This window comes from Bufo bufo, chromosome 1, assembly GCF_905171765.1.
Source record: "Bufo bufo chromosome 1, aBufBuf1.1, whole genome shotgun sequence".
Taxonomy (NCBI): domain Eukaryota; kingdom Metazoa; phylum Chordata; class Amphibia; order Anura; family Bufonidae; genus Bufo; species Bufo bufo.
Genome location: NC_053389.1, coordinates 168,096,121 through 168,123,268, shown reverse-complemented (window position 1 = coordinate 168,123,268; position 27,148 = coordinate 168,096,121). Strand labels below are relative to the sequence as shown.

General features: G+C 45.8%; 1 protein-coding gene across 2 annotated transcripts; it reads left to right on the top strand.

Annotated features, from left to right (window-relative positions):
- Positions 1–26,985, top strand: ETS1 (ETS proto-oncogene 1, transcription factor). 2 transcript variants are annotated; one of them, XM_040431788.1, is made up of 8 exons: positions 1–158; positions 11,698–11,817; positions 12,633–12,833; positions 13,143–13,217; positions 13,541–13,789; positions 15,303–15,563; positions 23,749–23,867; positions 24,896–26,985. In XM_040431788.1, exons 1-8 carry the CDS (start codon positions 77–79, stop codon positions 25,109–25,111), a joined length of 1,323 nt encoding a protein of 440 aa, XP_040287722.1. In that variant the 5' UTR covers positions 1–76; the 3' UTR covers positions 25,112–26,985. The 2 variants fall into 2 exon arrangements, with proteins under 2 accessions (XP_040287722.1, XP_040287714.1); XM_040431780.1 differs by having other exon boundaries at positions 13,140–13,217.
- Positions 26,986–27,148: the final 163 nt, after the last annotated feature.

Here is a 27,148-nt window from a genome sequence, read left to right as displayed (position 1 = left end):
GGACAGAGCTCAGAAGAGCGGATCACAATAGACGGGCGGGCGGCACATTCCGGACCCAGCACCCGCATCAGCAGCCATGAAAGCGGCTCTAGACATCAAGCCGACCCTGACCATCATCAAGACCGAGAAGCCGGAGTATGAGTCGTACTCCTGTGCCGGTGAGTAGCGCTGTGCGCCCTGGACTGCTGGGCGGAGGGTCCCGGGCCCCGCTCTTACCACCCGAACTGATCCCCACCGACAGAGGACAACTGGCCGACTAGAGGCTGCCCCCAGAGTGCCAGCACTGGGCATCATTAACCCATTAGTAGCCTGAGAGTGCCACCTCCGGACATCATTAACTCATTACTGCCCTGATACAGCCACGCCTGGACATCATTAACCCATTACTGCTCTTATAGAACCTCCACTACGCATCATTAACCCATTACTGCCTTAATAGTGCCACTATTCGGTATCATTAACTGATTACTGCCCTGCTGGTGTCACCCATCATTATCTTCATACTGCCCTGATTGTGGTATGGTGAGCAGAACACTGCCCTTACAGTGCCACCCCCAGGTATAATTGACCCAGTACTGGCTTGATAGTGCCTTCATCCTGCCACCACTGGTCCTCATTAATCCATTACTACCTTGATGGTTCCACCATTGGGCATCATTAACTGATTACTGCCCTGGTAGTGCCACCACCAGGCATCATTATCCTAATACTGCCCTGATTGTGCCCCCAGGGTGGTATCATGAGGCCAACACTCCCCTATTGCCACCAAGAGGTATGACTAACCCAGTATTGCCTTGGTAATGCCACCTCTGGGCTTCATTAACCCATTACTGCTGTCAGTGTCTCCACTGGGCATCACTAACGCCTTGAAATTGTAACCACTGGACATCATTAACCCATTACTGCCTTAATAGTGCCACCATTCGCCATCCTCAACCCATTACTGCCTTGATAGCACCACCCCTGGTCCTCATTAACTGATTACTGCTTTGGGAGTGCCTCTACTGGGCATCATTAACTGATTACTGCCCTGCTAGTGCCACCACCAGGCATCATTATCCCCATACTGCCCTGATTGTGCCACCTGGAGGGTATGGTGAGTCCAACACTGCCCTGATGGCACCACCAGGCCTCACTGACACAACCATCGCTGGGCATCAGTGAAGGAGAACCCTATCAGTTCTTGAGATCTTTGTTACTTTGCCTTGAGCCCTAAATGAAGCTGCCTGGTATATTGATGGGCAGTGTCCTGGTCAGTACAGCGTAGGGACCCCCTACCACCTTCCAGTCTCTGTCATTTGCCCTCAGTGAGGGATCTGCAGTAATTGGATGTAATGAATGTGGTTCCAGCTGCTGAGGGACCTGCACGTTTGCCTTGAAGGCGGTGGGGGTCTTGAATCTCAGGCAGCAGATAAAGAGATTACAGTAATTTGATTAGTTCTGTACCATCAGCTGAATGCTACAAGTCATGGATACATCAGGCACTGGAGTAAGAGCTGGGTAATGGCGGAGACTGCAGCTGCTGAGCACTTCTTGGACCGCTCTTCCATGTATTGAGGGCTGAAGGCTCAGTTGTAAGTAGCTCTTTACTGGACTGGTTTGCAGCAATGAGTGGGCCCTGGCCCCATTGTCAGCCACCATGTGCTGATTGTGATTACTCCTGACTGGGGCAGGTCATATTATACTCCATTCATTGATGAATCCTGAATATATGGGGTGAGCCATTCCCTCCCCATGTGACGTGGCCCTAAGCTGTCACCTACACCATGGGGAAGAGGTCTCTATTACTCCTGGGTTTAGATGATGGGAGTGGAGCTTTCTTTCTTTTTCTGCTCAAGTTGTTTCTATGACTTTTTTTTTTGCTGGCACAGGAGTTACTTTGTGCCCAGGTTCAGATAATCCAGTCATTAGAATTTAGTCTTTTGTCCATGTGGTGGGGGCTGGGAAGGTGTAAACAATCTGTAGATTACAGCTGGCCAGGGCCTCGCCCGGTCTGTGGTCCTGGGGCAGATAAGGTGGTGATGACAGGGCTCATTGCTTCTCTTTGTCCTCATTACAAGCCAGATAAAGTAGAATTTGTGGCCCCATTCTTGTGTTGACCTTCTCCCTGGACATTATCCAGCTGATGGACCTTTTGTTTCATCTTGTACCTTGGTGAGGCAGGAAATGTGACTTCACATCTCACCTTCATCAATGTCCAGAGTCCGATGTGGACAGGTGAAAACCTATTATCACTCCAAGATGTAGGGAGTGTGACTGTCCAGTATTGGGGCAGTAGTAGGGATGATTTAGGGAGTGTGACTGTCCAGTATTGGGGGAGTAGTAGGGATGATGTAGGGAGTGTGACTGTCCAGTATTGGGGCAGTAGTTGGAATGATGTAGGGAGTGTGAATTTATGACTCTTCAATTTTGAGGCAGTAGTAGGGATGATGTAAGGCTAGTGACAATTTTTGGGGGTCTTATTACTCCTTTTTTTTTTTTTCTTTCTTGTTTTTAGATCATTATATTTGTATTTATGTGGTTTGTGGTAGAACCCCCTCCCCCATGAAGTACATATCTGTCATTGGGGCGGGAGCAGATGATGGTTGGGAAACACTGGTCAGATTTCTCTTCTTTGGAATCCGATGATGTCATCATTATCTTTCCCATCAGTAGAGGGATTGCTCAATTTATCTTTGCACATCTCCCTGGGGTTAGCACTATGGTCTCTGTACATGGGTTGTCTAGGTATATGAGGCACTGCTGCCTGTGGACGGGTAAAGAGTATTTATAACAACAATAATTTGGGGGGGGGGGGGTGGACGACGACGAAAATAGATTAGAAATTTCGGAATATGTATGGTTTGTTCTTGGTATTGTTTCCCAGTACAGGTTCATTAGTATTTTATTGTGTCATGTAAAAGAGCACCAATATATATACGACAGGAGGGGAAAGCCTCCCAGTCTAGACCCCCCCCCCAGATGTTGTCCTCAATGGGCAGCAGTCTGTATGTGGTTTGATTAGCAGTTTAACATGAAGTAGATAAGTATTTGCACCCTCCTGCTCTATTGAGCAATCCATTGGTAGCCACTACCTTGTAGTCATTTTGCTTATGGTAATAGTTAACATGATTCCCCTAAGTGACACTTGTAGGTAACATGACTAAGGCTTGAGGCATGGGGTCTTAAACCTTCTGCTTTGTGCCTATTCCCTGAATCCTGTTTCATTTATTTTACTAAGTGCAATAAAGTGCACTCAACCAACATAAAGGGTCTCAGAGTGTCTTTGTGTGGGTGTTTAATTGGGGTTATTGGGCTGAGACTCAGCAGAGTCCTCAGCTCTGCATGCACTGTGGTCAGGGTGAGGAAGCAGAAGCCTTGCCGTTCTTGTAGTGGTTTCACACCTCTTGTCAGAGCTGCAGCTACGTGTCTGTCATCTCCATGTCCCTAGCAGATGTTTTTTCCATACCATCATCTATGGTGAGAAGTGGGGTTACCTTTAGTCTGCCACACAAGTATCAAGTCACGTCAGCTCCAGGGGCACTTCTGGACTTCCAGTGGTGATATTTTGTATATTCTATATGTATAACCATCTAGTTGGGCGTCACACCTGTGGTACTGACAATTGGGGTCTCTTGTTGAAGCACTTTCATTACAAATAACATATGCAAATATTTTGGCATAATATTAAAGTCTAAATTACTTGTGTTCCAAGTTTGGGTGTCGCTTTCCTTTATTCGGAACCGATTATCATAAATTTATTAATTATTGTTATATACCCTGGTATCCTCTGATCACCAAGTTACAGGTTAATTATCTCCATAATCAGTGGAGTTGCTGTGTAAATACAATCCTTTAGTGATTCTGCTGCTGGAGTTACTGTCTACATATATGATTTATTAAGTGGTAATCCTGAGTTATATCCTGTATTATACTCCAGAGCTGCACTCACTATTCTGCTAGTAGAGTCACTGTGAACATACATTACGTTACTTATCCTGTATTGATCCTGAGTTATATCCTGTATTATACTCTAGAGCTGCACTCACTATTCTGCTAGTAGAGTCACTGTGAACATACATTACGTAGCCTTTATTATACTCCAGAGTTGCCTTCTAAATTCTGCAAGCTTCCGCTGAACATTCACAGCATTCCCTGCTTGACAAATGAATGTGACATTACTGGCCCAGGAAAAGGTCGCAGCACTCACAAGAGAGCCATGGCATCCTCAAACTACTGATTGGCAGCAGTGTCAGGAGTCAGACCCTCACAGATCAGATATTAATGACCGATGCTGATGACAGGTCACCAATATATGAATCCCGGAAAAACCCCTTTAAGCTGGCCATGCACATTAGGGTGATTTCACACCACCTCTATATGTTTCCCTTGTTCAGGAGCAGAACAATGAAAATAACTGAATTGCCGTATTTGGCACATAACTGAGACAAACTGAGCTGAACAGAACCTAGTCCGGTCTTTTTGATGAAACCTGTGATGGAGTGAACAGAGCTTTCAATGCAGATGTGAACAAACCCTTAAATAGCTGTTGCACAAATACTTGTTTGGCTGAGCGCTGTTCCTTTTGACCCTCCACACACTCTGGGCTCAGTGGAGCCTGCATGTATTTTCAATGGGGGAGAAGAAAATAATACTACTTCTACCCTCCAGACCTCCTTGGTGGGGGCTTATCTGTTGTGAGAACAATGAATCGGGCAGGATTACATCCGACATACCCCAAGAACTGCTGTCAGTGGAGAGTCAGGGCAACCCCATAAACATTAGATGGTCAACCCACCTCTCTAAAATTGACGGGTTCAGTCAACATTCTTCCAATGAGCACTTTTACTTTGTAACTAAGATGGAGAAGCCTGCACCCACCTCCTACGGTATATGTTGGCTGTGGCAGGACCCGTGTGCCCTGTGGTCAGAGACTTCTGACATGTTACACTTTACACACATGACATCTGACATATGGGGTATCTCGTCGTTAGTCTTCTGTGGCCACAGAAATGTAATATGTGTATCTTCAGTAAATCATTCCTTTGATGTGTAATGAAACATGCTGCTGTGTGGAGTAGATACTGACACATTGACATGTGTGGAGCACATGCGTGTCCGCCCTCAGCTTTATTTAACCCCTTGTATATGTCCCTACAGTCTTTTGCTGGTGAGTAGTCGGTAGTGGAAAAGCTGTCTGGTCAGGAGTGAACACTCGATAACTGTAGGCAAGACCCACCTTTGACCTGAGATCTTGGTCTCTGATCTACCATTGACCAGAGCAGAAATGGCCTGTGAATCGGGGGTCAGAAAAGATGGCTGCTTCATTTGTATGGCTGGCTGTAGTTGTGTTGTGAGAGTTGTGCAAGCTGTGGCTAGTGTTTAGTAGAGGGCTGGGCAATTGACCGGAGCCAGGTCCTCAGCATGGATGTCTATTCTGGTGGAAAACCCTTTTAGAATCTGCGTTGGAAATCCAAGGCATCCAAGTAATCCTCTGGTTTCTCCTGTAGTTTTGCAACCGTGAATACGCCCACGGTCTACCATCCAATGGAGCTAATCCTACACCCATCTCCTATGTGGAAACCACTCAAAGAAGGGACATGCCCCTTCTTGATGCAGTTTGGCGTTCATCCACAGCCTTATCAACAGTAGTGCACATTCCCAATGACAACAATGGGAGACATGTTGACTCCACAAACAAAACCTACCATGTCGATGATCCCCCAAAGGTTCTCTCCAGATTATCGTAAGACTTTGGGTTGGAGCAAAGTTCATATTTATCCTGCTATCCTTTGTAGTTTCCCTCCGATACAGTACAGAAATGCCAGAGGGAAACTGATGTCAGAACCAATCCCATGGTTTTTTGTGAGATCCTTCATGGCATCCAGAGCATCAGTTTTGATGTGGAATGTCTACTAGTGGTGAGCTGAAAAATGTATATCGGCATGTATATTACATGTCTACTTTCTGAATACTGTGAAGGACCTGAGGGGAACCGTAATGGCAGCCAGATCTTCTGACATGAGGCATGTGTATCCTGGTTTGTTTGGAATTTTTCCCACATGTCCCAGTGATGGCATGTTATGATAATGGCGTCCTGACATATACTGAGCGTGAGGTGGGACACTGGGGGGGTGAGAAGATTTTGCCTGGTTCCCTAAGGGAGCAGCACAAAAAGACTGTGAGAAGGAATTCCTGTAAGGAGGCCACACTTATAACTGAAATGACTTCCATATGAAAGGGGGCACTGCTGGGGGTGTGAGAAATTTTGTCCTTGGGAGTAGAATCAGTGGGTGCTGCAGTCTGCCTCTTCTGAAGCCACATGTGAGAGGGGGAGCAATCAAGACCCTTTAACCCTTTCTCAGCTGCACCAGCGCTGAAGTCCATCCTTCCATTCTGGTTCCCACATTACAAGAGTGTAAATGTCATATGTGCTATGCGTGAGGACTGCCGGCTGGGAGGAGGTCGGGCAGTGTGGGAATATTTGGGAAGTGCAGTCAATCTGGCTGCAGAAGACGGAGCAGTGACTGATCTCCCATGCACGCTGTGACGCTGTGACGACAAACTGGTGGTCTCGTATTACACTGGGATGACTCAATGGTAGGAGGTGGAGAGACGTTAACCCTGACACATCTGGACGGACTAGGGTGCTCACAGCTCATTTTTTGGCTTTACAGTCCATATAATGGCTCCAAGTGACTTAGCCGCCTTGACTCTGAGACTTGAGCCCCTCACTGTGAGACCTGGGGGTCTATACTGTTATATTACTAGTATTTTATTATATGGTATGTCGGGCATACAGTGGCAGCCATCACCCATGTTACCAGGGGTATACATTTATTTACTTAATGCCTCTGTACAACGATGTATAAAAGGACGGCCTTCAACCCCGTTTGGGTGAATGGTCACCTGTGGACAAATTTGACATATGCACCAGGAGCTTTTCCCATAAAATGTGGCAAACGGACATTGCAAAAAGCATGGATTTACTGTGATTGACATTCACTTTGAGGTCGTTTTATGGTGAATGACAGGAGAATCTGTGGGGGAAAATTTATCAAAATTGTTGCAAAGGAAAAATGGCTTAGTTGCCTTTAGTAACCAATCAGATTCTAACTTTCATTTTTCAGAGCTCCTTTGGAAAATGAAAGGAACCCTCTGATTGGTTGCTATGGACAGCTAGGACATTTGCACCAGTTTTGACAAACCTCCCCCTATTTGCTCATGTCTGGTTCTAAATAATTTGGTGCCTCTAAACTCCTCCAATACGTCTAGTTGCAGCACACTCTCCTGAATGTAGACGTCTGTGGTTGGTTTTTTAGTTCTGTGAGGCCACATTGTACCCCCAGTAGAGAGATGTAACTGATCGGTGCTGAATCGGGGATTAGATTGTTGACATGGAGTCCACGTGTATCGGGTGTAACAAAGTCTCACCCATTGTGTGTTCTCTGGAGTGCTTCCTCTTATCCTGCATCAAGTGGCGGCCTCTTTTTGTGTGAGCCCCCAACTACTGCGATAATCCCCTGTAATGTCCTCTAATCCCATGTGAGCTTTGTCAGAGGAGCCCACCAGCTGAGCTCGGCCTGGAACATGAGCCAAGGGCTCGTGTTAGTCACAGTACAATGTAAGGTACATGGGGAACACTGAAATTAATAATCTACAGTACCCCCCCCCCCCCATAACCCTTCCCTGACCAGAGTACTAGGGGCGTTCTCACTTTATAATGGCGCCAATATTACACATTGACATCACTGGAACTGGATCAGATATAATCCTGATACCGCAGGATTTCAGCTCCTGAGCCGTGGTGTCAGATATTCTGACACCACTGGGAGACCTTTCTATTCACTAACAGCAAGCAGAGACGTTTGGAACTAAAACAGAAAGTATTTTAGAGAGTTGCAAAACTTTTCCTTATATAGCACTTAGAAAATCCCCTTAGAGGAGGTTTGGTGGGCTCTTACTACACAGCAGAAGCCATTAGTCATATCTGTAGTGCAGCAGTTCTGGTAGCACAGAAGGCTGAGCTTATTACAGTAAGGGCGCCTTCACACGCGGCAGATTTTGTGGCGGAAAATTCCACAACTGAAAAATGAGTTCCACTCACCTAAATGGAGCTTGCAGAAATCCATGTGTTTGCTGCCCCATTTAAATGAATAGAACTGATTTCCAGTCGCAGAATTTTCTGCTGCGTGTGAAGGCGCCCTAACCCTGTACAACACCTTATTCATGGGCGTGGGGGGGGGGTTCATACATATTTTTTGTGTTCCGTGCTCATTAGATCTTAAGAAAAATCCCACACCCCAGATGCCAAGCCATAACAAAGTGTTTGGGTTCCTGATGTGATAAAATGAAGAAGGGGAGTAGTTCCATCATTCCATGTGTAATGTAAATACCGTGATAACCTGAATCTACATGAATAGTAATTCATATCACTGCAGTGTCCACTAGGAGGCGCAGTGTTGTCCTAGTTCAGCCGCCACCACCTCCTGCCTTCTTCATTTGCACCATAATCGGGGAAGATTTTAGCCTTTCTGCTGCCTGAAGAGGATAAGGCTCAGTTCAGACCTGAGCGTTTTACAGCGCGTTCCTACGCGCTGTAAAACGCTCAACAAGGAGAAACCAATGCTTCCCTATGGGAATGGTTCTCACCTGGGCGTTTTACAGCGCATACGATCGCGCTGTAAAACGCCCGACGCTCAAACAAGTACAGGAGCGTTTTTTTGGGCGCTTGTCGCGCGTTCCCGTACATAGACTTTCGGGAACGCGCGACACTGTGTGTACGCTTGTCTCTGTATGCGCGATTGTAAACGCCCGTACAATCGCGCATACAGAGCGCTCCTTTCAGAACGCTCAGGTCTGAACTGAGCCTAATGGAAAGTCCATGTCCCACCACTCTACCCAATTACTCAAATTAAGAGCAAGAAAGTGAAGGCATGGGTGACTTATCTACAGAGAAAGTGTCACCTGAAGTGAAGCTCTGACTTTTGGTTGCCCTATGACAGGGATGGCCAACCTGCGGCTCTCCAGCTGTTGCAAAACTACAACTCCCAGCATGCCCAGCCTGCCTACAGCTATCAGACTACAGTTGTAGTTTTACAACAGCTGGAGAGCTGCAGGTTGGCCAGCCCTGCCCTGTGACCTAGTGTTGGCACCCACTTCCAATATTTTATGCATCTTCTATGGCTCGACATTTGGTTTTCGGGGAGGTGCAGTAGTCGGTAACATTCCTGCAGAATCCAGTCCGCTGCCATCAAGGTCTCTCAGATCTTAATCATCCTTTGCACAATGCAGGGTTGGTGTCCTTGAGCCTCGTCCAGACTGGTTTAAGGGCTAATTAAGGACAAAGGAACATTCCTGGTGCAGCTCGCGGGGCCACATTCATGACTATGAAATGCGGCCCCTGAATGCTTCACAGATGATCTGAGTCACCCAGATCCTGAGCTGCTCTCTGTGAAAACTTGGGGTCGACTATCCACAATGCTGGAGACGTTCCAGACATTAAGCTTGTCCGAGGCGGCGAAATCCTTTGATGAATAACCCAGCACATGGACATGATAGTAACAGCTATAGTCCGTATGGTGAAGCCTTTATACTGATATATTGGGGACAACGGTGTGGACAGTGTACGGCTATCTGACTAGAAGACAAGTGACTGCGATCTATTGCTCCTGTTATCAGCGATTTCAGGATGGGAAGAATATCTGCTCACCATTATTACTACTTTCACATGATCTCTAGTTCTAGGATTCCGCAGATACACTTGTATCCATACTTGTGACTGATATTAGACATTCCTGTTATTACTCTCTTGCACTAGGCCTTGTCCACACTTCCATTTTTCACGGATGTCTGCTTTTAAATGTCTGTTCACATTTCAGTATTTTTTTTACTGACTGTGGGTCAGTAAAAAAAAAAAATCCCGGAGATGTGCATACTTTTATCTGTGATGTGGACCAAGCACGCCCATTGAAGTTTATGGGTCCGTGAAAATCACAGACGCAGCACGGATGCCACGGTTTTTCACGGAAGACTGATAGAAAATGCTCTTGAAATTAATTTTCAGCTAAGCAACGTCTGTGAATTACGGATGACATACGGAGGGGGAAGACGGACAGGCGGACCCATCGCTGATCCTTCACGGATGATACACGGACTTGACACGGAAGTGTGAATGAGATGTCAGTTCACACTTCAGCAATTTGGTCAGGGATTTTCCATTAGTGATTGTGAGCCAAAACCAGGGTCAAAAGACATAGAACAGGTGTAAATCTTTCCATTATACCTCTGCATGTCGCCATGATTTTTCCACCGACCCCCGTGGTCAATAGAAAACCACCGATGTGTGAACAAACACATTAAAAGTCAATGGGTCCGTGTGCTGTCCCTGATGTGACCTATCTAATGCATTCGTACTGGGGCGAAGGGGGTGCTGCTTTCTTCCGTTTTCCTGGGTGACACTGAAGTTGCTGCCTGGACAACTAGCCCCGATCCAGCAGAGGTCTGAGAGGGCAGACATCTGCCATGATAGGGAGGATTGTCCATAGGAAGGTCACCACTGATGAAACGGATTTCTGGTTGTCTGATCCATCATGTTAGTTACAGATAATTACTGATTGTCTTTCCTGGTCAGATTACTCGTTTGACATCTTTACATAGGATTCTTTTACGTTTTATGGAATTTCCCATGTCGTGACGCCATGTTGTGAGTCAGTGCAGATTAATACAACCCCCCACCCCCCCCCAAAACATGGATTAACCCTGCAGTTTTTGGAAACACAATGGATGTGGCAGCGACACACTGCTGCGCACTTGGCACTGCGCAGCGCGGTGTGTCAGGATGCTCAGCTCCGGATTTGGCTCTGAAATCTGGCAAATCATTTGTTCCTAGAGATAAATATGGGTTTGTCAAGTTCTGTGTAGAAGCTGCTGAACATTTGGCAGCCAGGAGCTGTGTGTGACACAGCAGACTGTTCCTGGAAGGAGTCTCTATTATTAGAGGCCTCGAGACGATCTCCCAATAAAACGCTCTCACGTGTTGCACAGGACTGTGTGATCTGTGACCCCGTGTAGTGGGAGACGCTCATCAACTCTGCGGATCCATGCTATACTATCCTTGCTATTAAAGGGCCAGTCCAAGTAAAGCATAATTAATACCATTTGCAAATGTTGTATTCTACTTTAGTCTTCAATTCATCACCATTTCCTCTGCTCACTGTCGGTGAACAGAAACCATCTCATCTATATGCAAAGTCTGAAAATCTGCTCACAGCTGAGGGTTTGTTACAGTTTTATTCTGAGAGATGGACTAATACATTTTACCTGCCCTAGTGCGTTTCAGATTTGTGTTGCTGCTGTATTTAGCTCACAGAGAATTGTGCAGACTGGAAGCAACTGTAGCAAACCCTCATCTGTGTGCGAAATTTTAGGTCTGTGCAGCAAGCAGAGATTTTGGCCCATAATGATCTAATCTCTATAACAAGTGTAAGGGGCAAGTGATTAAAGGGATTATGCCAAGTATGATCGTTCTGCCCTGTCCACAGGATAGGAAAGAACTAACTGATTGGTGAAGATCCGACCGCTTCGACCTCCACTGATCCCCATATCTCCTGTGGATAGGGGATAACTTTCGTACTTTGCACAACCCCTTTAATGTAGGATGGGCTGAAATGTCAGATATCCCCGACGTGCTTTTGGTAACCTGTGTCTCTCTTGCAGATATAGAGTGCGCTGATGTTCCCCTGCTGACACCCAGCAGTAAGGAGATGATGTCTCAGGCTCTTCGGGCCACCTTCAGCGGCTTCACCAAGGAGCAGCAACGTCTTGGCATCCCCATTGGTGAGGCTCATGACTGATCATATAATATAGATGAGTTCAGAAGTAAATTTTTCCCCCAGTCAGTTCTTAGATTTTGTGGTATCTAAGGCTACTTTCACACTAGCGTTTGGTGCGGATCGGTCATGGATCTGCACAGACGGATCCACACAGATAATGCAATCGCATACATCCGTTCAGAACGGATCCATTTGTATTATCTTTCACATAGCCAAGACGGATCCATCTTGAACACCCCTGAAAGTCAATGGGGGGCGGATCCGTTTTGCATTGTGTCAGTGAAAACTGATCTGTCCCCATTGACTTACATTGTGTGTCAGGCCCTGAAACGTATCTCACAAACGGAAACCAAAACGCCAGTGTGAAAGTAGCCTTAGGAGGATTTACAGCGCACAGTTGTCGCGCAGATTATCAGGAACGAACGTTGCTGTGAACACATGTTTGCGATAATCTGCCCGTGTAAATGTGCTGCTGATCACCCAATGAATGAGCAAACCTCTCATTCATCGGGGGCAGTGATCTCTCATGCAGCACATTAAATCATCGTTTTGGGGCAGCAGGTTTTGCCATGCTGCCCAGAAAGATCGACTCTGTATGAGGACGAATGATGGCAGCAGTGAAGGTGATCAACGCATGCAAATGCAGCTCTTCGCTTCCAGTAATGGCATTTTTGGGGAAAGAACGGTCCCTTCCTGATAATTGTCTGCTCGCTCTGTGTGTGTCTAAATGTGCCCTTACTTTTAGCTCTAGGGTATAATGTAGGGTCACTCATAGTACCAAGCCTGATGGGAACACTGTCACTTCTGTCTCTCCACCAGACCCTCGAGAATGGACAGACGCTCACGTCAGGGACTGGGTGTCGTGGGCAGTGAACGAGTTCTCCTTGAAGGGTTTAGACTTCCAGAAGTTCCGTATGAGTGGGGCAGCGCTGTGCGCGCATGGGAAGGAATGTTTCCTGGAATTGGCGCCGGATTTTGTAGGAGACATATTATGGGAGCACCTAGAAATCTTACAGAAAGGTAACGTATTATGGCTCGGTTTCGCTTTTGAGTTGCTGTCGGTTGTTGTGTGCAGCATCTTTTCCACCGTGGCCTCCGTTCTTGAGCAGGGATCAGACTGGGAATCTTGGATTTGATCATATAGAAGCTCTAATATTGTCTGACCAGGGCCACAGTCGTATGACCTAATGGTGCGGTCAGATATAATGATGGCGTATTCTCACTTATGTCATGCAGGTCTGAAGAAGAGGTTGCTCTTCACTGTGGACGAGCTATCAGTAACCAAGTTTCTTTCTTTTTATCTTCTTCTCCACCTTTTTGGCTCAGAAGACTCAAAACTGTACCAAACGAATGAGCTGGCCCCAGCGTACCCAGAGTCCAGATACAGCTCGGACTACTTCATCGGTGAGTATTGCTGGAGCCCGTCTGAACCAGCTTTTTGGTTGGACATTATGGCTTTGCGCACACAGGCCATTACATTGGGAGGTTTGTGACTTTGTTTTTTAAAAATTAAGCAGCAAGCTCTGTCCAAAGACGTATTTTATAAAACATTTTGTAATCGTGCACATGCATGTATTTCCATGCAGTTTGGTATCGGTCAGTGTGTACATGCATCCTGAGCATGGACTCCATACAAGTCACTCGCAACATGCGCTGTAGAACAGTGAGGCAGAAGTTTCATTAATACGATGGGATGCGACTGATGTAAGCAATGTCATGTATTGCAGGTTACGGCATAGAACACCCACAATGTGTCCCACCATCCGAATTCTCAGAGCCCAGCTTCATCACCGAATCCTACCAGACATTGCACCCTATCAGCTCAGAAGAACTCTTGTCTCTAAAATATGAGACTGACTACCCCTCTCCACTCCTGCGAGACCCCCTACCGCCTGACGCGCTCCAGGGAGACTATTATAATATCAAACAGGAGGTTGTTTCTCCAGATAACATGTGTGTGGGACGGATCAGCCGAGGTAAGAGCTTCTGCCAAAACGCATGAGGGGGAAGGGGAGAATGCAGGCGATCACTGAACATGATGGAATAAAGATATCGAGGGACTTCCACATTCTTAAGATTTGAAAACAATTTGAAAGAATCTTGTTGTGCATCAGTGGCTGACAGAAGTTGTCTTTAATGTAGAAACGTTGAATAAATTGGAACATTGTGAATTCCTCTTAGATTACGGTCATGTATGCTGCACAATGTCTCTTCCAGGAGAGGAACAGACTACCAGAGTTTACCATATCCAGCATAGCCGGATATCCCCATGGACTATAACATGATCCAATGAGGAGCTGTCTGGTTTCTGGCATAAATTCTGGCTTTCAGTCCGGCAAGAAATACTGCATGCAGCAGTATTTGTCCGGTTGAAAGCCGGCATTTATGCCAGAAACAGCCCGATCCCCCTTGGATCCCATTATAGTCAATGGAGATCCGGCCATAAGCGTCAGTATCCGCTGCTAGATATGGTAAACTCGAGTAGTCATTTCCTCTGTCGGAACAGACTACGTGCTGCATATGTAACCGTAACCTTAGCGTGTAGTTAATTGGAGTCAGAAATCTTTGCATATGGCAGTTTAAAATGAGTGTAGACTTGGAAGATGGTAACTTGGCAAACATCCTTGGTTTTAAAGAGGACCTTTCACCACTCCTGACATTCCTGTTTTAATAGCTTCATGCATTCCCCATGTAATAACAATTCTGGAGCATCTATTCTTATGGCTCTATGTTGTATTATTTCTACTAGAAGTTATGAATGAATTGCTAGCAGTCTGCAGTAAGGGTACAGAGGGGTGGTAACCAGTTGGGGGTGTGTGCCTGCAGAGACTTACTCTATCCAATCAGTGCTGCCATTTTCAGACTGCAGGTACACATCTCCAACTGGTTACCCCCCCTCTGCACCCTTACTGCAGACTGGAATGGTACAACATAGAGCCATAAGAATAGATGCTCCAGAATGGTTATTACATGAGGAATGCATTAAGTTATTAAAAACAGGAATGTCAGGAGTGAAAGCTCCTTTTTAAGTGTGCCTCTCCAGCTGTCTTGTGCAGTGAAAATTTTCAGCATGATTGAAGTTTATCCCATATGTACTGCCATAACACTCAATGTCTGCCGCTTAATCCCTTTATGGTATTTCCACACGGGGCGAACCCACTGTCAATTTTCTGCAGCGGAATTGCATGTGGAAAATCCTATTTACATATTACAGTAGCAGCAAAGCGGATGAAAAATCTGCAGAAGCTTTAAACAACTGAATCTGCTGTGCAGATTTTATATCGCAACGCGTCAGTTTATGCTGCGGATTTCACTCGTTGCAGGGCACAGGGTGAAATCTGTGTAACCCATGCAGACTTTGGCAGCGATCCATTGCAACTTTTCTGTAGCAAAATACATCCCATGTAGATGTACCCTTTGACTGATGCCTACACTTATCATGTCATCCTTCAATTCGGCTCTATTAACTTTGGCCAATCTTCCGGACAGGTAAGCTCGGAGGACAGGAGTCATTTGAAAGCATTGAGAGCCATGACAGTTGTGACCGTCTCGCCCAGTCCTGGAGCAGTCAGTCTTCCTATAACGGCCTCCAGCGTGTTCCCTCATACGACAGCTTTGACTCTGAGGACTACCAACCTGCACTGCCCAATCACAAACCCAAAGGAACATTCAAGGACTATGTGAGAGACCGAGCCGAGTTGAATAAGGACAAGCCGGTCATCCCCGCCGCTGCCCTGGCTGGATACACAGGTACAGCTCTTACATTGTAAAAGTGTGCTGTGTAGTGGGGAAATTTAGCGAGTTGCCAGAGCGTTGGGCTGATACAGTGCCGAGCGACACAGCACCCGCCTCATCTGCTTGATGTTTAAATGCCTGAGATTCCAGCTGAAGCTGGTATGGAAGGCGAAGACTAGAGACTGCAAACTGCCTAGTAGTGAGTGGGTGGTGAGGAGCGCATCTCACTCGACTCGGCAAGTTCTTAAATTGGGTCATGATTCCTGTCTCTGATAAGTAAACCTGAAGCTGCGCCTAGGACAACGCGAAAAGCAGCTTTAGGGTTTTGGTGTTTTTTTTTTTTTTTTCAGTTACAAGTCGCTTTCACACCTTCTGTGTGACTGACGTAATAGCATCTGAGGTGCTGAGATCCAAGTTGATCTCGCCAAGCACTGTTAAGAGGTGTTAGCCATGGAGAACACAGAAGATGCTTGAAGACAGTTACAAAGTAGAATCGCAACTCATGACCTTATAGGCCTGTGCTATAGGGGTTCATATACAGTATGGAGATATATAATGCAAAGAGGAGGCTCTCATAGCAGACCGCTTCTACAGTGAGGACCAGCTGGTCCTCACTGTAGAAGTTTCCATGCAGCAAATATCACCACAATGTCAACCATTCTCAGCTATCCTACTAATAGTAGTTTATCTTTCATCATTAGTCATCCTCATAATTTTTTATTTTATTATTGTGTTGTATTCATTGTAAGCTGTAGTTGTAGAAATCTTCATCTTCTGGTCAGAGGCACTCCTCTATGGCCCCCACGTGTCTCCTGCGTGTGTAAAGGATTATTCTGTCCATAGTCCCTCATGGCCGTATCGCCATGGCCCTCTCGTGTGACCATAGTCCTCTTGTTACTGTATCTCCAGGCTTTTCTTGCATCTTAATTCCTTTTCTGAGATAGAACAGTATCACATGTGTGACCTACAGCCACTATTTTATGAGACAGATTTATTTGACTCTTCAGCAGTAAATGTCGAGTGTCCCCTCCTCCCCCCCCCAACTTGCCAATCTTTTCCTAAACAATTCCAACAGAGATACACAAACTATACATCCATATACTCTCCCAGGCCACAAATATGTACACAATGGGGATGTGGATATCGTTCCCAGGCGGCGGCTCTGCGAGTCTTCTCACCAGATGGAGGAGAACATTTGGACGTTGTGTTTACATAGACCCTGACGCAGACAATGTGGGCTGCAGATAGGTGGCTTGTATCAGAAGCTGCTGACACGCCTGGTCCTCAGGTACATCATTGCTGATGGGCCATGTCTGTGGACTTATTTCTGTTGATTGTGTCATGATCGCTACAGTGGATGCACGATCTTGTGTAGATCATAAAAAGTTGTACTTTCCCTATTTAAATCTACAAATTGCTGTTGAAACAGAGACAACGCAACATGGAGTCCGGGATAAGAGGCGCCAGGGGGAGCGGACGGATAAGACCGCATGTCAGCCACTCGATATCTGAAGAAATATTTTCTTACTTAAACAGAAAATGCTCTTGTGAGCCTGGGAACGTTCCCTTCCTCCGAGCACCCCTGGGACTTGCGGTCGCTGCGCTCACAGCTGTGGCCTGAAGGCCAGAGCCAAAAGTGTGCACAGGTCACAATTCATTTCAGGCCTTCATAGCGCAGTGGCCTCCATATTGTGCATTATAGATGCAGCACAGCCGGATTCGTCTCTGCTTTGTACATCTTAATACGACTCGTCACCCCAGATGGAGACTGTTAAATATGTTCCCCCATCTCCAGCCTCTCCATTAAGGCTCACTGTGTTTGGGTCCATGATAAGGCGACCATTATGTAGCTGCAGACCAGACAGTGCCCTAAGAAGGGGACAGAAGGGGTCTGTTTATATCCTTTTATTTTTAGAATCAGGGTCCCCCCGCCCCCCCCGTTACAGAATGGGGAGACATTTTTTCCCGATGAGGCTAGCGCATTCCGATCATGTGACTGACTAGATCAGGCCGCCATGCCTGGCTGTGGCCTGTAACAGAGACTGCATTGTGTGCAGGGATAGCATGTGAGTCCCATTGACTGCATGTAGTCTTTGAACCCTGTTTAGGTTAGGGGTCATCGGGTTACAGCGGGGGGACACAAACGTGCTGTTATCAACCAGTCTGTGGTCGCTTGGGGACTTTCCAGCCTGTTACCAACACCAGGGCCCAAGAATCCAGTCTCGTCCATCAAGCAGTCACATGTTTAATGAAGTAGACAGACTCATATGGCTGTCGTTTTCAGTAGACGCATTGTTCTGTGCAACTGGAATAGGCAAGATGCCTTCAGGGGCTGTGACTGGGATGCCATCGAGTTACAGACACTCACAATTAGGGGTTATATGTAGCATTCATCCCCTCAGATTTACATGCTCTGAGTAGTAGCTGTCTTTTTGCCTATGGAAACTAGGGATGTCTCGATACCATTTTTTTAAGACTGAGTACGAGTACCGATACTTTTATTTAAGTACTCACCGATACCAATTACCGATACAAATTTTAACAATAAAATACACACACATGTATTTTCTGACCACTGACCAACCAAAAGGCCCAAAAACAGAACTATAACATTCCAAGGAGACGTTATACTGTATGGGGGCAGCTACAAGGAGACGTTATACTGTATGGGGGCAGCTACAAGGAGACATTACACTGTATGGGGGGCAGCTACAAGGAGACGTTATACTGTATGGGGGCAGCCACAAGGAGACGTTATACTGTATGGGGGCAGCTACAAGGAGACGTTATACTGTGGGGGCGGGCTACAAGGAGACGTTATACTGTATGGGGGCAGCCACAAGGAGACGTTATACTGTATGGGGGCAGCTACAAGGAGACATTACACTGTATGGGGGGCAGCTACAAGGAGACGTTATACTGTATGGGGGCAGCTACAAGGAGACGTTATACTGTATGGGGCAGCCACAAGGAGACATTATACTGTATGGGGCAGCCACAAGGAGACGTTATACTGTATGGGGGCAGCTACAAGGAGACGTTATACTGTATGGGGGCGGGCTACAAGGAGACGTTGTTATACTGTATGGGGGCGGGCTACAAGGAGACGTTATACTGTATGGGGGCAGCTACAAGGAGACGTTATACTGTATGGGGGCAGCTACAAGGAGACATTACACTGTATGAGGGGCAGCTACAAGGAGACGTTATACTGTATGGGGGCAGCTACAAGGAGACGTTATACTGTATGGGGGCAGCTACAAGGAGACGTTATACTGTATGGGGGCAGCTACAAGGAGACGTTATACTGTATGGGGCAGCCACAAGGAGACATTATACTGTATGGGGGCAGCCACAAGGAGACATTATACTGTATGGGGCGGCCACAAGGAGACATTATACTGTATGGGGCAGCCACAAGGAGACGTTATACTGTATGGGGGCAGCTACAAGGAGACGTTATACTGTATGGGGGCAGCCACAAGGAGACGTTATACTGTATGGGGCGGCCACAAGGAGACATTATACTGTATGGGGCAGCTACAAGGAGACGTTATACTGTATGGGGGCAGCTACAAGGAGACGTTATACTGTATGGGGGCAGCTACAAGGAGACGTTATACTGTATGGGGGCAGCTACAAGGAGACGTTATACTGTATGGGGGCAGCTACAAGGAGACGTTATACTGTATGGGGGCGGGCTACAAGGAGACGTTATACTGTGGGGGCGGGCTACAAGGAGACGTTGTTATACTGTATGGGGGCGGCCACAAGGAGACGTTATACTGTATGGGGGCGGCCACAAGGAGACGTTATACTGTATGGGGGCAGCCACAAGGAGACGTTATACTGTATGGGGGCAGCCACAAGGAGACGTTACACTGTATGGGAGCAGCCACAAGGAGACGTTACACTGTATGGGAGCAGCCACAAGGAGACGTTATACTGTATGGGGCAGCCACAAGGAGACGTTACACTGTATGGGGGCAGCCACAAGGAGACGTTATACTGTATGGGGGCAGCCACAAGGAGACGTTATACTGTATGGGGGCAGGCACAAGGAGACGTTATACTGTATGGGGGCAGCCACAAGGAGACGTTATACTGTAGGAGGGGCCACAAGGAGACGTTATACTGTATGGGGGCAGCCACAAGGAGACGTTATACTGTATGGGGGCAGCCACAAGGAGACGTTATACTGTATGGGGGCGGCCACAAGGAGACGCTACTGTAAGGAGTCAGGACAATTTTTGAAGCCCCCCCTCCTCAGTATAATAGTCTTGTGGCCATCATACAGTAATGTATATTTCTTCTTGCCCTAATGCCTGCTTTTAGAGATCAATGTGCAGCTTGCAGGCTGGAAGGGAAGGACCAGGGCCATAGAAGACAGACACTATCACCTTTGGAGGGACTCGCTCCTGGCAAACACAGCTCTGCTGCAGTGAATGCAGTGGAGCAGACTGATGTAATTACAATGTATAGTTATTGCAGGGACTCAGAGAATCGTCTGAGAGTTTATTAGTTAAAAGAATCTAATGAGTCAGAGACTGTGTCACCGAGTCCCTGCCAGGCTTCCTGCTCTGCTACATGCACCCTGTACACACCCAGCTCCACTACATGCTATGCTAATAATGCCCCCCCCCCCCTTCCCCCGGACGGACTTACAGGGAGCCGCAGAGCAGGACGTCTGGCAGGGACTCGGTGACTATTCTTTTAACTAATAAACTGTCAGACGATTCTCTGAGTCCCTGCAATACGCTCCCTGTGCTGTGAGCCTCTGATTGGTTGGAGGGCGGGGAGGGGCGGGGCTAGCTTCCACTGTAGGCTCCTATTACACTGCCTGCTGCTGCCTCTGAAGCTGTATCAGCTGTGCGAGGTGCAGGGGCAGGCCGCGGACGGACACAGAAGCGGCGCACAGGTATCGGCAGTGGTATCGGGACATTTGCACGAGTACATGTACTCGTGCAAATGCCCGGTATCGGTCCCGATACCGATACTGGTATCGGGACATCCCTAAGAAACAGTTGACCAGTTTGCCAGGGTGAACCTATTGGGGGCTTCCCTTTTGGTGATGTAATCATAATAAGGAAAAACAAAAGGGGCGCAAAATGTATCACAGCTGCCGAGGGACCCCGATTATTCTGTAATGGTGGGTGTTTAGTTCTTGCGTTCTAGGTCTCTAGATTGTTGTCATGAGTGCGAGATATTGCAGAGGTGACATGTCCTTTCCTCTGATGCATCTAAACATGTACTAACACTAACCTGTGTGAGATTTCTTGGCCTGATGCGAGTGTTAACCTCACTACATCCTGCTGCGCTCCAAGAACACGAGGCTCTGCTGTGCAGGTTGTCCATGTGTTTCTACCCTTCCTGTACATCTAGGACTGTTCACTGTATGAGCTCAGCTGCACCAGGAGCAGTCATGGAAAAGGTGCAGCTGTCGGCATCCACCCTCAGACTCATTTGTAGTTTCCCCTCTAGCAGTTCTTTAAAGGAAATGTGTCCTCAGAAAAGGGTCTATTGTTATTATATTGAACACATTTTTTTTGCTGGTATTTTTATTTTTCACGTCAATATCTAAACTTAAACACTAACCATAAAATCCTGCAGTTATCTGCTTATCTGTCATTCCAATCCTGCCTGTAATGATATCACCTCTTTGTATAGATAAGACAGGATCCTCCATTCACAATAGGTGATTGTCAAAGCTTATCTATTCTTTCCTTATACAATGACCTCTGCACAGGGGACAGAACCTGCCTAGAAAATTCACCCATAGAAGTCAATGAGGTCTTCTCCAGACCTTTGTGTCTATGGCCCATAGGGCTGCTGTAATTTCTGTATTTTCATAATGTTTTGTAAATTTTGTTAAGAACATCTCAGGCAAGATGGCCGCCCCCATACTCATGTTCAGGAAACAGAATAAAGAAATCTGCAATCGTAAACTAAAAACATTAGAAAAAAGGAGATGTATCACGATCTGATTTTAACTGGCAATAACCTTTTTGGTAACACGTTTGCCTTTAAAGGGGTGGTCTCATCGCTGTGGCATGCTCGTCTATTTTCGACAGTCCTATTGAAATAAATGGGAAGCGCACCGCACAAGCGTGGCCACTGCTCCATTCACTTCAATGGGGCTGATGGAAATAGCCAAGCATGCGCATTCCCATAGGAATGAGTAGAGGGCAGCTGCGCATGTGCCGTGCACCCTCCTTCACTTTGCAGGCTCTGTTCAAAAGATACCCGCACCTATCGGACATTGGGGGCATATCCTAGCGATGTGCCCCCAAATGCCTGACATGAGACAACCCCTTTATTAAGGGGCTTTTAACCACTTCTCATAGGACCTATGGGTGGATGTTTATCTCTGAATGGACGTTCTGGAATCGTGCAGCTGCCGAGCGGGGGGCCTGCACTGAATCAGCCCTGCACTAAGGCTGTACACTGCTGTAAAGTCTCTCTGGGGGGTGTATTTCCCCTGTAACTGGGTCTACTATGTGTCAGCCCTAGTTACAGGAGAAATGAATGGTGAAAAAAAAAAAAAGTTAAATGTCCCCCAGAGGTCTTGTATGACCTTATGGGGGACGGAAAGTGTAAAATAAAAAATAAAAAAAATAAGACAAAAAGTGTTTTAAAAAATAAATAAAAAGGTTTTACGTGTAAAAATAAATAAATAAAAATAAAAAAAGTTAAAAATAGAAAAAAATAAAATAGACATATTTGGTATTGCTGCGTCCGACTGGCTCTATAAATATATCACATGATCCACCCTGTCCGATAAACACCATTAAAAAATAAAAACTGTGCCAAAATAAGCCATTTTTGTCACCTTACATCACAAAAAGTGCAACTCCAAGTGATCAAAAAGGCGTATGTCCCACAAAATGGTACAAATAAAACCGTCCCCTCATCCCGAAAAAAATGAGCCCCTACATAAGAAAATCGCAAAAAAAAAAAAAACATGGAGACATTAAAACATCCTGGGGGGGGGGGGGGGTGTTAAAAAAAATGCTATTATTGTGTTAAAGTGAAATAAATAAATAAAAAGTAAACATATTAGGTATGGCCGCATCCGTAAATACCAGCTCCTTTAAAAATATCACATGACCTAACCCCTCAGATGGACACCATAAAAAAAGTTCCAAAAAAACAATTTTTTTGTCACCTAACATCACAAAGTGCAACACCAAGCGATCAAAAAGGCGTATGCCCCCCCAAAATAATAGCAATCAAACAGTCGCCTCATCCTACAAAAAAATGAGACCATAACTAAGACAATCGGTCAAAAAATAAAAAAGTGAAATTTAGAAATGTTATCTCCATTTTCCTTTAATTCTTGTTAATAAAGTTTGTTAATAAAGTTTGTAAAATGAGTTTTGAGTAACTTGAGGGGTGTAGTTTCTAAAATGGGGTCATTTATGGGAGGTATCCACTATGTAAGCCCCACAAAGTGACTTTAGACCTGAACTGGTCCTTAAAAAGTGGGTTTTGGATATTTTCTTAACGTTAAGAATTGCTTCTACAATTGTAAGCCTTCTAACGTCCTAAAAAAATAAAATTACATTTCCAAAATAATGCCAACATCTAGTAGACATATGGGGAATGTTAAGTAATAAATATTTTATGAGGTATCACTTTCTGTTTTCAAAGCAGACAAATTGAAATTTAGAAAATTGCGAATTTTACTAAATTATTGGTAAATTTTGGATTATTTTATAAATAAAGGTAAAATATATAGACTCAAATTTACCACTGTCATGAAGTACAATGTGTCACAAGAAAACAATCTCTGAATGACTTGGATAAGTAACAGCTTTCCAGAGTTATTACCACATAAAGTGAGATATGTCAGATTTGCTAAATTAGGCCTGGTCAGGAAGGAGGAAATCGCCCGGATGTGAAGTGGTTAAAAATTGTCACCAGTCCCCTTTTTAACCAGCCGTGTGACAATAGTTTTCCAAAAATGACAGCAGGAAGTGGTGGTCCTTGCAGATGCTCCAGAGGTTGTCCACTATTTTTGGATACATGCCTGGTTGATACTTCATTGCCGCCATATCCCTAGGTGAATTAGGTGACAGCCTCAGGGGGAGGTGTAATGTCCCCCACTTTCTGCTGTCCCTTTTGGAAACATTTTGAAGTTTTTGTTTCTCCATACTCCTGCCTGTATCTCAGGTCTAATTGTTCGGTTCTTTTCCTCCAGGCAGTGGACCCATCCAGCTCTGGCAGTTCCTCTTAGAGTTACTAACAGACAAGTCATGCCAGTCCTTCATCAGCTGGACGGGGGATGGCTGGGAGTTTAAACTCTCCGACCCAGATGAGGTAAGTTGCCTAAATTTCACCACGATGTCCCAACCTTTAAATGACCAGTTACCATTTGAGGGGGCCAGTTTTCCTCTAGGCAGAAATAGCCTGGTACAAGTAAAGGTATTGAACCTCCCAATAGTCACATTACCATCGAGTTAGTATTTAGGAAGTAAGCACCTGTCTCACGCCGGCACTATGCTCTATGCATCTCGTAGAACCACTGCTTAATAGTCGAATTAACCCATTGGGTTGCCGGCTTGCTTAAACAAAGTGTTTTGACTGCAGCAGATCTGACTTTGAACACCTACACCTCAGCAGTGACCTGCCATTGTAGCACGTGAATGCTGAAGCAAGTGATTGGCCGAAAAGGTCATGGTACAATGCCAATTTTAATGTCCACTGGGGACCAGATGTGGCCAGTAACAGGGTAATCGTGGGGGAATGGTGGGACTGCAGACAGTGACTTGCTGTGGTTTTTTTATTTACCATAGTTTGGCATGATTGGGGTTTTCAGCTCCTAAGCCACACAATTCCTTTAAGTTGGGGGGAAAAAAAGCTTGTTGCACCTAAACTCCACTCCTTTCTGTGGCCAGCCTCTCCCTCGTGGCTTTGGTACTGCCTGGCCCGGTCAATCAAATGAGCCAGAGAGAGGCTGACTAGACAAAGGGGCGGAGCTTGTGTGCAACAAGAGCAACAGTGACACCCTCATTGCTCCAAATGCCTAATTTGGATATTAAGAAAAAGTATCACAACTCGGAATGGAGGCTCAGATCAACAAAAGAAAAACAGTGTTCTAATCTGGTGAACTACAGCTGGATAGTGAGGTCGCTGGTGACAGATTCTCTTATGCGCTTGACCGTATGTGCATTGCAGTCCGCAAACTACTGATCCGCAAATACAGGCTGTGTGCGTACCGCCTTGTCTTTTTCCCTTCAATAGAAATATTTGGGTTGCGTGCATGAGGCCTTAAGCAGCCGTTATTTACTACTTGCAGTGTATCGTACCACATGGTTCACACTTGTTCAATTTTTTATTTTGTATAGGTTGCCAGACGTTGGGGCAAAAGGAAAAACAAGCCTAAAATGAACTACGAGAAGCTGAGTCGCGGTCTGCGATATTACTATGATAAGAACATCATTCACAAGACAGCTGGGAAGCGATACGTTTACCGCTTTGTATGTGATTTGCAAAGCCTCCTTGGGTATGTTCCGGAAGAGCTTCATGCAATGCTAGACGTGAAACCAGACACTGATGAATAAGGACACAGGCCGGGGATGGGGGGGTGATGGTGAAAATCAAAGACAAAACCCTAGGGACCCAAACTGCACCCTCCACGCCCACAACGGTTTATATGCATTGGATGCAGAGGATTCTGGGAGGCGATCTTCCATCATTTGCGAGTTGGAAATTGACTGTGAATCTTGGTTACTGAAGATCTCAGTCGGATGTTGCTCACCTTAAGGCTGAAATGGAAGAGCGACGCGATGGCTTCTGTGAGCGAGCGTATTCATTCCAGACGTTGTGCCAGTATTTCTCATGTTTTGCTAATGAGACCTTTTCCTTATTGTCGGCGGCCAGCAGCGGAGAGACGGTGAACTCCAGCTTCCCGTAGGTGGAGGAGTGGCGCTGCCATATATAAGGGGTAGATTTTATATTTCATGTTGTTTTTCATGGTTTTTGTATTTGTTTTCATGAAGCTGAGTGTTTCAACTTACAGAAATCTTACTCAGGACACAATTCATAACTGTAGCAACCAAACGCAGCTCTTCCTTGCACAAGTCTCGCTCCTCGGTCTCACTAATTTATGTCTTCTGCTGAGCCTCTGAGACTATGGTTGCACCCACATCCTGTTTGCCATCTTGCGTATTCCCAGATTTTGTATTTTTATAGAAAAGGAAAATATATGTATATATTTTATAAAAAAACAAAAAAAAAAACTGTAAAAGAGAATTGTACAGATTTAAATTGCTTTGGTTTTTCCAATGTGCCAAAGAGGGTTAATATGTTCTTTAATGCTCCGCTATGACAATCTTGTGTGTGGCCCTTGATATTAGCACAGTATAGGACGCTGTCATTTCTTAAGGGTTCCACCTGTAACTATTTTACTGTCTGGGCAACCAGGTCTACGAGAGGACCAGGATCTTGTCCCCTTTAAGCTGAAAAGTCTACGGAGGTGGCCATTGTGGAGATGCTGCTGCAATATCATTGTCCTCGCCATCTACGGAAAAATGATACAGAAATGCAGGGCTGCTCTACCCTATACATTCCATGCGTCCTCTGCAGTAACCCTTTGCAAACTGACAGGCATTGGGAATACTTGAGTTTGTAATTTTTTGTATATATATTTTTTTTTTATCTATGAGAAATAAAGATGATTATTTAAAGCACCAGTTCCTCTTATGACTTCAGCGGATAATGAACACCCTCCATGTTCAGACATCTGAATGTTTGTGTCCATAAACCTGCCTTCTTTTTCTATGTATAATTGTAAGGTCAGTTTGGCCAGTGCTTCAGTATCGGGAGAGTAAACTGGTGCTTTAAAAGAGATTGATAAGCATCAGTGAAGCACAGACCGTGAAGGCAAAGAGACTGGTCCTGTTCTTTAGGGTCCATTCACACGTCCACATCCGTTTCACAATTTTGCGGAACGGGTGCGGACCCATCTGCACTTCCGTTCCGCGGGCTCGCAAAAAAATAGAACATGCCCTATTCTTGTCTGCAGCCGCGGACAAGAAAAGGCATTTCTATTATAGTGCCGGCCGTGTGCGGTCTGTGGAACGCACATGGCCGGATCCGCAATATGCGGACCACAAAACAGTTGCAGATGTGTGAAAGGACCCTTAAAGAGAAGATATGCTTATAAATCACAGGGGGGCATGAGGACACCAGCTCCAGGGTTGTATAAAGGAGCAGCAGGACAATCTGGGAGGGAGGTATTCTAGCCAAGTGTTACAGGTCATGGAGTAATCTGCAAATCACGACAATCACACAATATCTAGTGTTTTCTACTATGCAACAAATGAATGTTATTCAAACCCAAATCCCAGTATATAGAGATGAATCTGCACAGCATACAATGTTTCAACCAGATCTGTCTCCATAGTGGACAATCAGGCCTTACATGGGGTGGGGGGGGGGGGGGTGGAACAAGCTGCAGGTGCCTTAAACAACTGACCATTATAATAGTTCATACATCGTCCTGAACAGATTGGGGCAGGGTAAATGTACTGGGACATCTTATTAGTATCAGGACTGGTTCATTGTTGGGATTATTGGAGGTCCCTGCTTCAAGGACT

Coding starts and splice junctions, on each gene's coding strand:
- ETS1 (XM_040431780.1), top strand. CDS start 77: ATGAAAGCGGCTCTAGACATCAAGCCGACCCTGACCATCATCAAGACC. Junction 11,818..12,632: donor ACGTCTTGGCATCCCCATTG/GTGAGGCTCATG, acceptor TCTCTCCACCAG/ACCCTCGAGAATGGACAGAC. Junction 13,218..13,540: donor CAGCTCGGACTACTTCATCG/GTGAGTATTGCT, acceptor CATGTATTGCAG/GTTACGGCATAGAACACCCA.